Source organism: Drosophila serrata, unplaced genomic scaffold (assembly GCF_035046125.1).
Source record: "Drosophila serrata isolate PLE 108 unplaced genomic scaffold, ASM3504612v1 contig_347, whole genome shotgun sequence".
Taxonomy (NCBI): Eukaryota; Metazoa; Arthropoda; class Insecta; order Diptera; family Drosophilidae; genus Drosophila; species Drosophila serrata.
Window position 1 is genome coordinate 574,206 of NW_028257245.1, and position 11,693 is coordinate 585,898.

The 11,693-nt window shown below is 38.0% G+C and overlaps 1 protein-coding gene across 49 annotated transcripts in view; it reads left to right on the forward strand.

Annotated features, from left to right (window-relative positions):
- The first annotated feature begins 1,337 nt into the window (after positions 1 to 1,337).
- shot (dystonin-like protein short stop) overlaps positions 1,338 to 11,693 on the forward strand; it is a 54,113-nt gene continuing 43,757 nt past the window's right edge. For 37 of the 49 annotated variants that reach the window (XR_015272860.1, XR_015272862.1, XR_015272861.1 and 34 more), the window contains exon 1: positions 9,669 to 9,867. Coding sequence is in view for 12 of the 49 variants with exons in the window: in XM_086838228.1 (XP_086694354.1) it covers positions 1,660 to 1,710; positions 1,957 to 2,046; positions 2,133 to 2,303 (312 nt within the window). In the remaining 37 variants the exon portion in view is untranslated. Of the gene's footprint in view, positions 1,398 to 1,549; positions 1,568 to 1,650; positions 1,711 to 1,956; positions 2,047 to 2,132; positions 2,304 to 9,668; positions 9,868 to 11,693 lie in introns of those variants that run through there. The other 12 variants (XM_086838229.1, XM_086838230.1, XM_086838239.1 and 9 more) reach the window with 2 other exon arrangements.

Below are 11,693 nucleotides of genomic sequence, written 5' to 3' on the forward strand. Positions count from 1 at the left end.
TTGTTTATCAGTAAACACGATTCTTTTGTTGACCGCAACTAGGTTAATTTTCAGCTCGTTAGACTTATTGTCGCCAAAAAAGATTAAGTAATTTCAAATTGCTGCCTAATGGACCTTGGGATTTGTAGTAATCTCTTTTCAAAGGGCTTTTAAGCTTCGTTACTGGGTGGATTTTTTTAACGAGTTTAAGAGAATTTAAAATGCCAGGAAAGAGAATTAAACTCAGCTACTCAGTTTACTCAGGGGTTCTCTGACACTTTAACACATTTATTTTTATTTTTAAGCGCTTTTGTTTTGCTTTTTAGCTTCTGCTTTGAGTTGTTCATTATATGATTTGTTTTTTTTTGTAACTACGTTTATTGTTTTATTTGTTTGGCACTTTATCGGGTTTATCAACCGATTTAATACCTTTACAATAGACTTGAGACGTTGTGCGATCGAGTCGTCGTCACAGGTTTTGTTTGTTTTTTATGGATCTGCAGAACCCTACTATTTCTTTGTTCTTTCCTGATAAGATTATGGAACGAAAAAGCTAAAGAGGGGATTTAATTGAAAATAAATGATCATTTCTATACCCTTATGCCTGCATGGAGTTATCAGTCCTGAAGAGTTCACATGTTTCTTACCTCTTTAATTGCCGCAAAAAAATGTCTAACAAATCGGAAATGCTTTGGGGGTTTTGTGCCGAAAGTTTTGGGTGGGAACATGACCATTAGCTTATCTATCCGATGGGTTATTCCCACAAACAACCACACTCAAACACCTCATGTGTCAGAGCAACAAATCAAAGCTAACTCCCTCTTCCTACCGCTTCTTATCGATTTTTTTGTTGTACGTATTTATCAGGCCAAAGGAAAACATTGACCAAAGTTTACCAAAGGCCCTGAAAATCGAACAGCACCGATAGGGGTTGGCAAAGAGAGAGAGCTTTACAAACTGGGAAATCACACAACTATAATAAACCATTAATTAGCAACAGTTAAAACATTTGTTCAAACAAGTTAATTAAGGCCCTAGGCCTGATTATTCAACGCCCGCACTTGAAAATAGTCAGAAATCATTGCCAAAAAAATCTAGAAATAATCTTGGCGGTAAATTAATAACTTTGTTATGCTCGCCTACGATTGTGGGCGTTGAATTTGAGTTTTTTTGAGTAGAGTTTACATAAAATATACATTTCTCAATTAGCGATGGGTGACGTCATTCTGATTCTTCTTTTGGCACAAAACTTCTCAGGCTTTGCATGATTTTTGAATATTTAATCTAGTTTGGGAATTTTTCTTCTTAAATATACTAATATGTGATCTCTTTTTTTCTACAAAATTCCCTCTTTAGATGAACGCGATGCCATTCAGAAGAAGACTTTCACAAAATGGGTTAACAAACATCTGAAAAAGGTGAGTTAAATGAGCAAACCATCTTAGATATCAAGGCTTTATATGGCGCTGAACAAACAAAAATAAAACTCTGTTGAAATTTATGAAATATGGTTAGATGTGTAGATCTTAAAAGTATCATAATTTCTTTCCCTTTTTCCCTATACAAGCAGCATTGGAAGTATGCTAAGGTATTAAGCCATAAACATAAAATTTAATAGCTTATTTTTTTGAGAGAGAGACTTTGGCTAACTGATTTTGCTTCGATTTTCAGACCTATACTATGCTACATGTTTGTGTTACCACAAATGGCATACCCTGTTGTTCTCAGTCAGTAAGTTAAGAGTTTAAAGTTGTAATCAGTTTTTATTTTAATCGTTGTCTTGTTGAGTTTTTATTATTATGCTTATCCTGGGGCCATTAAAGTCCAACATTATTAATTTACTTAGCTGTTCAGTGTTGAGTTTGCTTTTTGTTTGTTTGCATGGTTTATTTCTTTCATTTTTACTCTCTAATTTATTGACCACATTGAATTCACTTTCAACCTCCAAAATCCTCCCGCAATAACCAAAACCTGCAGGCCAATCGTCGTGTGGTGGACTTGTTTGAAGATCTGCGCGATGGTCACAATTTACTTTCACTCCTGGAGGTGCTATCTGGCGAACACCTGGTAAGTTGATTGTGGCCTTTCTTCAATTGATTTCTTAGCAGTTTTGTCACGCTCTCATCGTCGTTTTCACTTGGTATTCCCAATAGCCACGCGAGAAGGGTAAAATGCGATTCCACATGCTGCAGAATGCACAAATGGCACTGGACTTTCTGCGCTACAAGAAGATCAAGCTGGTGAACATACGCGCCGAGGACATTGTCGATGGCAATCCCAAGCTGACGCTGGGCCTGATCTGGACCATTATATTGCACTTCCAGGTGAGTGGCTTAATACATCATTCAAAGTTCGGATTGATTGAGCAATTGGAGCAAAGCTGTGGGCGCGCTCTGCCTTTTGGGTGGGCAGCGATTCAAAGTCAACGAGACAACGTAACGCTGCCGCCCACGTACCGCTGAAGGTGACCCCCTCGGTCCAGAGGCGAGTCTTGTTTTCATTTGGGCGTTCGGCGTCTTGGCGTTTCATCGATTCATTGAGCCCACACATTAGCCACAGTCTTGACACGCTATAAGCTACGAGCCACAAGCTACAAGCGATCTACTGAATTTTTGGCGAACGCGGCTCTGCCTTTTAAGGCAACTCGATTGCCTTCTCTTTGGCCACCGCCGCCTCGCCGACTGACTGACACACATAGCACATACTTATGTAGCTACAGATCTCGGCCTGGCTACAGTGCTACAGTTCGTCGGCAGCAAGGCCGTGAGTTGGCTCAAACGGAGGCACGGAGTACGGAGGAGTAGTGGTTTTGGCCACCTACACAACAAAACAGGCTGTGCGGCAAGGCAAGCTGGCTGGCTGGCATGGGGTTGCATTTTAAAACCAAAACACTTGGAATTTATTATCTCAAACAGAAACAACATAAACATTACTGGGATTTTGGGGTCTTTGTTTATAAAAACAGCTTTGAATTTGATATAAAGTTGGTCAATGAAATAGGAGAATAAATGGGTTATGTTTTCTGTTAGTCTGTGTTCAGGATACAAGCTGATATATGTACTTCAATTAGTATTGTACTTTAAGAATAATCCTGAAAGTTCTATTAATCTATATTAAAAGACAAACATAAACATCATAATGATGATGGGTCCTTTTTTTCATATAAAAGAAAGCTTAGAAGTCAATGTTATGTTGATTAATGAAAGAGGAGAATATATATCTTGTGTTATATTTTAGTCTGTGTTCAGGATAGATGAAATATATATTCTTATTATTTTGTTTAGTTCAAATATTGTTTTAAGTTTAGTAGGATCTATGACGGTGCAGTGAAATTATATCCCCTATAAAGGTAAAAAATTACTTCCAAAATCATTCTTAAAACTGTTTTTTTAAGAAAGAGGAAATATAAAAAATACATTTTCAGTTCATTCAGTAATGCTAAAAATACACATAATATAGATAATTGAAAAGAGAGACGTTAAATACCTTTCAAAATTTACAAAATACTTCAAAATTAGCTGTTAAATCTGTTCATGAAAGTAAGAGAAATTCAGACAACGAGCTTAAATATTTCTTTAAATTATCTTTCGTATTGTAGGAATAATGATTAAAGCGCGCATAATATCTATCAGCAAATAGAGAAATAATTTTCCTTTTAAAACTTACAAAATACGTTAAAAACAAATCGCTGTTAAATCTGGGGCACGAGCTTGAATCTTTTTCATCACTGACTCATCGAGGAGATACATTTCCGCAGCATGTGTGTCAGCAGTAACTAGCTTCGATATTTCGTAATTCGCAACGAGACGCAGATGCATTTTTCGAGTACCTGCTGGATGTGGATGTGTCGTTGTGGCTGCGGCTTGACTTCGACTTCGACTTGGACTTGGACTGCTGCGACTTGATCGATGGCGCACATAAATGCTCAATGGTGCTGCCAGTTCACCGACCATGAGGCAGGCGGCAACACGCAACAAACAGAGGCTGCCAAATGGCGCTCGCTTCAATTGAGGAGAACGAGCGATCGAACGATCGAACGAATGAATTGTAAATCACTTGACAATGTGAAACTCAATCGCGCGTCACTTACTGTTTTCTGTCTTATTCATTATTTCTTGTCTGCCGCCAAGGATTTATGTATATTTCTGTTGCATTTGTTTGTTGCGGGTGTCTGATGTCATCCGATCTTACACACACACACATATATATATATATATATATATATATATTTCGATTTTGTGGGATAAATATTGGCAAAAATTTATGCAAATTCCAACGCCAAAGGCGACAACTGTTGCTCTGCGACTTAAAAGGATATTTCTTGTTTTGCATACCAAATCCAAATTCAATTGCCTTACAGCTCTGTTCTCAGTCTCGTTTAATTTTCAGTTATCCAAATCGAAAGCGAAATCGTAATCGACATTTTGCAATTATGACATAATTCCTATTCCCATTCGGGTGTGACAAACCGACAAGCTGTTTTGTATATTCAATTAATGATCCGAGATTGAAGGATCAGTGCTTTGTGGGTCAATAGTTAAGAGCCATAGCAAAATAATAATAATAATATTATTAGTTTGCGAGATCCGGTGCAATTTTCTAAAACAGCAGCCGCCGGCCGTTTGTAACGCTGCTGCTTGGCTTGTAATTAAGTTATAAATTGTTCAAGCAAATTGATTTGATCTATGAACCACCCACAGCAACAATAGCAACAATCAAAACAAGGCAATCAATCAGTGACTTTAACCTTTTACTTGAGACATAAAAGTTGGGTTCCCTCACAGCATTTTCCTAGAGCTCTTCAATGGGTTTTCAAAGTGAATATTTATGGCACCTTTTAGCTTAATTATTACAGGTTTTGCACGAGCTCTACAAAACGTAAATAAATTAAGTTACTTTTAACAGATAAATTATGATAAACTGGCTAAAAGAAAAGCTTGATCTATAACTATTTATTAAACACCATATTGAATATTTCAAAATGCATATTAGCAAAACTCAAAATAACTAAATAGGTGTTAGTTTTCGTATCTGAATTTAACTTTCCGCAACGTAGTAAAGTTTTTACTAGCTGTGGGGGACATATTTTAAAGCCTTAACTACGTGCTAATATTAAACATTTTAATTTGGATTATAATTTATTTTATCTGGGCGCATGTGTTACGCGATTTACGGCATTCAGTACCCTTTTAGCGCCGTATCGAGAGACACAAATCTTGGCATAACCTTGTGCCTGCCACGTTAACTTCCTAAGCCGGCTCAATTGCTAAATTTAAATAATAAATTGCTACGAAAAATAGCGACATAGTCCCCCAAGGGGGAACTCGGTGTGCCGAATCGTTGAGATCTGTGTGTCGAATTATTCTGACAAACGTTTTCATTATGAGAAGGCATCAAGATAATTTTCCGAACAATTTGCCATTTTTCATTGCTCGTTAGTTGGGGAGTAACTCTCCCAGTTGGAGGAGTGGTGCGGATACATAGATACATATGTGTGGCGACCGTTTATATTTGGCCAAGATGCCATAACCAACTTGGTGTTTAGCCAGGTCGCCCAGGCATGAAAAGTAACGCCTCGAAAGAAAGCCAAAAATACTACTCCTCGGATATGTATGTACGTACAATGCATTGAATGGTCGAAAGACCAGACATATTCTCACGTCATCGTCCGAAGTTGAAAAGATTATTATTTTTGTTTTTCGTTTGGGGGATTTCTGTATGTGGCATTTGATTTATTATAATACGCCACGGTATGTGTTACAATAAAGTCAATGCCAATGGCAGGTGGGGAATGGCCACAGAGAATTACTTTATAAAAATCAGGTGGAATAAAAGACGAGATGTTGATTTGTCCATGACATCAGCGATCTCTCAGTCAGAGATTCTTGCCACTGTCGAAACGAAAGACTTCAACGCAGGCACCGAACTTGACCAGCTGTGCCTGTGAAGCATATCAAATGGCCAAAATGGAAAAACAACAGCTACGAAAATACAAAAAACAACAAATATAGATGCACTTATTCGTCTTAATTTATGACATTGATGACTGAATTTTTGAAGAGCTTTCGGTGTTGTGTGTGGGTTGCTTCGCCGAGATCTCGATCTCGATCTCAATCTGGATCTTGTTCGAGTCTCGAAATCTATCTATAGCCATCGCAGATAAAAACAAACAAAGTTTCATTAATAAATCGATAGCTGGGCCATGATCAAATAAGGCAATGAGTACCGCCTCTCTCTCTCTCTCTTTCTCGTAATGATTTGCCATCTCTTTCCAAGGTATGCAAATCCGTCAAGATCTGTTGCTGTTGCTGTCAAAATAGAGAATTGTTATTTGCACTCACCGAGCGTTTACAAGCGTGTAAGCGTATTTCAAATGACTTGTAATTAATTTTCAATGGAGATAGATAGCTATATATTTCAAGTATGTAGATGAAATTACCAGCGAGCGGTCAGGTAAATAGCTTTAGCTAAATGCCAATATTGATGATGAGCCCACACGGTGATATCCCAAGGAATGCTTGGACGTACATATTTGGTGTGACACCTACGACGATTCGATACTCACCCACTAGTTCCGTTCGGGGTTTTTAGGGTAATAACTAGAAGAAAGAGCTGAACATTGAACTGGATAATGTAATCAAATAATGACATATTTAAAGAAAATAATTATATTCCGTTTCTAGAATTTAAAAGGAAACTTAAAAGTAATTTTAGAGCTATTAAAAGCTAGAATATATTGAGAATTATAGCACCGCATCGTGGCCAATTTGTTAAAAGATTCAAAGGCTAGAACACATTGGCAATTTAGTAAAAGCTTATAATATCGATATTAAAATAGTTTTAATTAATCAAAAAATACAAATAAATTTTGTGGTTGTATTATTATTTTTATAACTGGTCTTTATTGTAGATTTGTCTTTTACATCCAAGGCTAGAACTAATTGGAAATTGTAGATTTTAGAGCGATGATGTTCCTTTAAATTGCAGCATTATTATTTAAAAATCAATAAGGTAGTAGTTTAGTTAGGTAATCAATATTTGCAAAAGATTACAATCGATTTTTACACTCTTCATTTGATCTTTCAACCCATTTTTTCCCTAGAGGATAGACAACTTTCGCAGGGATTAGTGATCGTTGACAGAGCTACTGGTTCCACTTTGTTTTCCCACCACAAACAACACATTTCAAGTGCAAAACACTGCTCAAATTACGAATAGTGGCAAACATAATGCCGCATTTGTTTACTGGGTTGCATCATATCGGTATTAATAAGCATATATATGTCCAATACACCGAGTGCGAGTGCTACTTACTAGTACTTACCCGCCATGCATTCCTCCCCAAAACCCCCTTTTGGTGCTGCTGTGGCAGCGGCTAATTAGATTTGCAATTTAGTTGCACAGTTCCACAGGGGCCTCAAGGTGTGGGGTCTGTCATGTGTGTGTGTTGACTGTAGCGATTCGAGAGTGTGTGTGAATCGAAAAACAACTGACAGCAGTTAAGAGTATTTATTACCCATACATAAATATGGCCAGCAAATATGCCGGCCCAACCAGCAGCTGCCTTTTACTCCATATAGGGCATCGCCATCGCCATCCCCAATGGGGGGGTTTAAGGCATGTAACATGCTAATTAACCCATGTTGGCAGTACGCGAGCGAGTGTGTCGAGTATTTGTGTCTTGCACACAATCGGGAATCACAGGCACTCACTTCCGTCTGGTTAGCTCAGAGACTCGCAAAGATACATATAGATTTCAAGACACCCACTCGAATAATGAATCGGACTTTCCAAGTGCAAGTGCAATAGTTCTCTGAGCCACCTTATTTGGCCGGAGATTGATGGGGGAAATGCATGCAATGTGTCGGTAATTGTTACTAATTTGCATTAATTATAATTTAGTGTTACCCTTGGGTTATTATATAAATAGTATGGTGCAATATTTTATTGAGATTCGGTTCGGTACACTTTTAATTGAAAGAAATGATCTAGAATAATTGGAATAGATCCTTGTAATAAGATTAGAAGCATTTATGATTCATTCATGACTAATGATAATTTTTCAAATATTGAGTTCAGAATCTTCATTTAAAGAAGGCTAAATCAAGTCTTAGGTATACTTCTTAACATTTTCTGCAATTGGTATTCCTTTGCCTGCCTTTTCCCTAGTTTCTTTTGTTATTTTCCCCACTGTTACCGACAGTAGTATGTTTTTCTTGGTGGTAAACCTGTTAACATCATTGGTCATTTCTGTTTTTGCCGGTTCTTTTTTTGGGTCACTTTGTAATGTAATGTAATGAGTTGGTCGTGATGTCTTATGAGATTTAAATTCAAATTGCGAAGACCCAAAAATACCATGGGGTCATACCGAATCGTAGTTCTTTCTTTTCTCCTTATTCTTTGACTATTTTTAGTGTGTTAACTTTTTTCGTTTTGTTATTTTTTTTAAGCCGAACTCGTTGTTACCTCTCTTGTTAGTCACATTCCACTACCGTTTTGACTACTTCTACATGTTTTTTTTATACTGTACCTTTAGCATTCTGTTCTTTTCCATCATCTTTCTCAACTTCTCCTTCTGATTCCCATTGTTATTATTATTCTACGTCTTGGTATTCTTGTACTTCTGAGTACCCGGGATGACGTACTACCTCCGAGGTTCGTTGGGGCTGAATGCGTGGCTACCACAACAAAATTGCGAATGAGAGAGGGAACACTCGGAGCCGGTGTTGTGTAATTTAACCCCTTTCCTTTCGTTTTTTTTCTTTCTCTACTTTTGACTCTTTTGGTGGAGGGTTAATGGGAAACCAAAAGAAGGGTATTATAGTTTTGTGGGATTACTCTTTTTCTTAGAGTGTGCCTATAAAGATCTTTTTGTTACAAATGCAGCAGGTTGTTTATACAGATTTTTCCATATATCCATACAAAAAAAGTTTCTTTTACTGAAATTCATGTACACATATGGTTTTAGGGAATTAAAAATAAATGTGAAATTAAAAAATGTTCTATTGTATATTAAGGAGCGATCCCTTAATACCTATGAATAGTTTTGAAATATTTCGGATGCATGTATACACATATCTGCTATGAAAACTATAAATAAAATTCAAAAGATCATTTAATTATGGATCTGCAAGGGTATTACAATCTTCGTTGCCCTTTTTTGCTGTTGAATTCTTCATGTTGCCGCCGCTGCTGCGTTACATATACGTATGCGTAGGCGTAGGCGTCGCTGCTGGCGTTGGTGTTGCCATGGTTGCCGCCGCAAACACAGGTGTTGGTTGCAAATACGTCATCGAGAGAGAAGCAGCGGCGGCAGAATCAGGTGGAACGGCGGCTGCAGAGACGCCGGCTGAGGCAGCAAAGCCAGCAATCCATAACGGGGAATGGCAGAGACACCAACACACACAAACACACACACACACATACACATAGACACGCACAGCTGTCAGCACGATCGCGATTCCAAGCCCGACTTCTGACGCCGACGACAACGCCAACGCAAGCAGCGAAGAATAATAATAACAAAAACAACAACACCACATGTGCCAATTCCACTTTGTTTCAACATTTCTATTTTGTTGTGTGGTGTTCTCGCTTGTAACAGAAACAAAAAGCAGCGCCGTCGACGCCAGCAGAGGCTTCAACACCTGGCCAAAGCCACACTTTAAGCGTTTTAACTTGGCCTGATCGCTTTTAGTTGTTGTCGAGACGCGCCGCCGCACACATTCACGCTTCTTCTCTCTATTATTATTCGCAAAAAACAATAATTCGACATTCGCATGTGTTCCCCGTTCCATTCCGTAGTCCGAGGAACCCCGGAACCCTGAACACCCTGTAACGCGCGTAGAAAACCCCCGGGAAAATATTCGAAAATAGCGTTCTCGAAAAGCAAGTGCAAAGGAGATATAACCCAAAACCCAAATCAAAGCCAAAGCCAAAGTGATCTTAAGCTCAATTAGTTCAGGCTTCGCATGATGTCAGAGAATCTTGTCTTGCGTTATAATCGCTTCTCGTTTGATTTATTAAATGCCGCCAATTTCAATTGATTTCAATCTCTCGCAATTGAGTTCCATTTCGAATTTTCAATCCCCGTTCAATTATTTTTTAACGACGACTTTATTACCAAAGTGCTGCCCGGTTTGTGTTTCAATTCATTCGTTTGTTTGCAAACAAATAAAAAAAAAATGCCCAGCAAACAGCGTCCAAGTAGCTGTAAAAATAATGACGTACTCCCCGATCTCCGATCTCTGGTTGCCACCCCCCGCCCAGCTGCTCCTCCTTCTCCGATTCCATCTCGTTTCGGTTTAGGTTTATTCGCCGCTGTTCCAGTTCAGAGCTTAGAAAAATACATTTTTTCTTTTTATTTTGAACTGTGTGTGTGTTGTTTGTTTTGTCTCGCATTTTATTTTGCAATTTTTAACGCTCTCCTCAAAGTGGTTTATTGTGTGTGTCTCGTCTCGTTTGTTGTCTTGGATGCTTTATTAATTTTAATTTATTTGGTCACAAATCCCCAGAAATCTGACAATTTGTAGAATTAATGTTCTTTTGTTGAATACGGAGTTATGAGCATATTTTGCAATTAGCTTTTGAAGAGGGGTATTGAATAATTTGAATTGAATAATGGAAATTGATTTAAATGTCTAAAAATTCAATCAGAATTTATTAAGAACAAAATATAGAGACTTGAATTTTTGTGTTTTAAGACAAGTGCAGCAGCGAAATCAATTCAGAGAACTTCCCTTGCGATCATTATTTTATCTTATTTCAAGTACTAGTGTGTCCCCGAATTCGTACTTGAGAATCCCATATGAACTCTGTGCTTTATTAACTTTAATTTATATGCCAGAAATCAAATAATTTAATGAATTAATGCTCCTTGTCTGCTGTCGGATTGAGCAATGCAAATTGCGAGGCAACTCGGAAAGTCACCATCTCCAAACTTCGAACAGTAGCCACAAAACCCAAATAGGCAACGACCAGATGGGGCTGCCATTGAGAATGTCAAGCTATTAACGCCTCTTAGAGACGCCTCCACAGACACTTTTTTCTATTTAGGTTTGAGCCCGAGGTATTTTTCTTAGCTCTCTATCATTTTTTGTTTTTGGCATAATCACATAAAAACAACACAGATCGTTTATAGTGTGCTTAAAGCGCTGCAATTAGCATTTTTGGTAGTGTGTGGATGTGCTGGTTATGGCATTATATATAGTATTTGTTTGTCACGGTGCTGCGCAGGCGTAGAACGCAGCAGCAACAACCTCCAGTCGGCGGTACCCAGGTCTCTGGTCTCCATTACCAATGCAAAACAAACATTTCATCGTGCTTTCGTCGTTTCGGTGGGCGATCTTTTTGGCCAGGCTATATGACCAGCAGTGTTTTATTGATCTTGAGCCATATAGATTAGTCTAGAGATTTCCACTTCAATTGCTTTACGGTCAATAGAATTTGAGGCAATGGAAAATTGCTATTGTGAGTTGTTTGCTCTTTTATTTGAGCAATTAGTGCTTGTTTTCATTTGGTTATATTGACCCTTAATATTGGCAAGTTTTCCATTACTTCCTTCTACACAAGAGCTATAAATAAATTGTAAAAAAAACACCCTTAACATTTTGCCAGTTTTCTTCTACTTCCTGTTTGATTGCGTAGCTTACACTCTCGCTGAATATAGGGTATGTTGCATTCCCTTAGTGTTTCTCTAGGGAACTATTTATTTG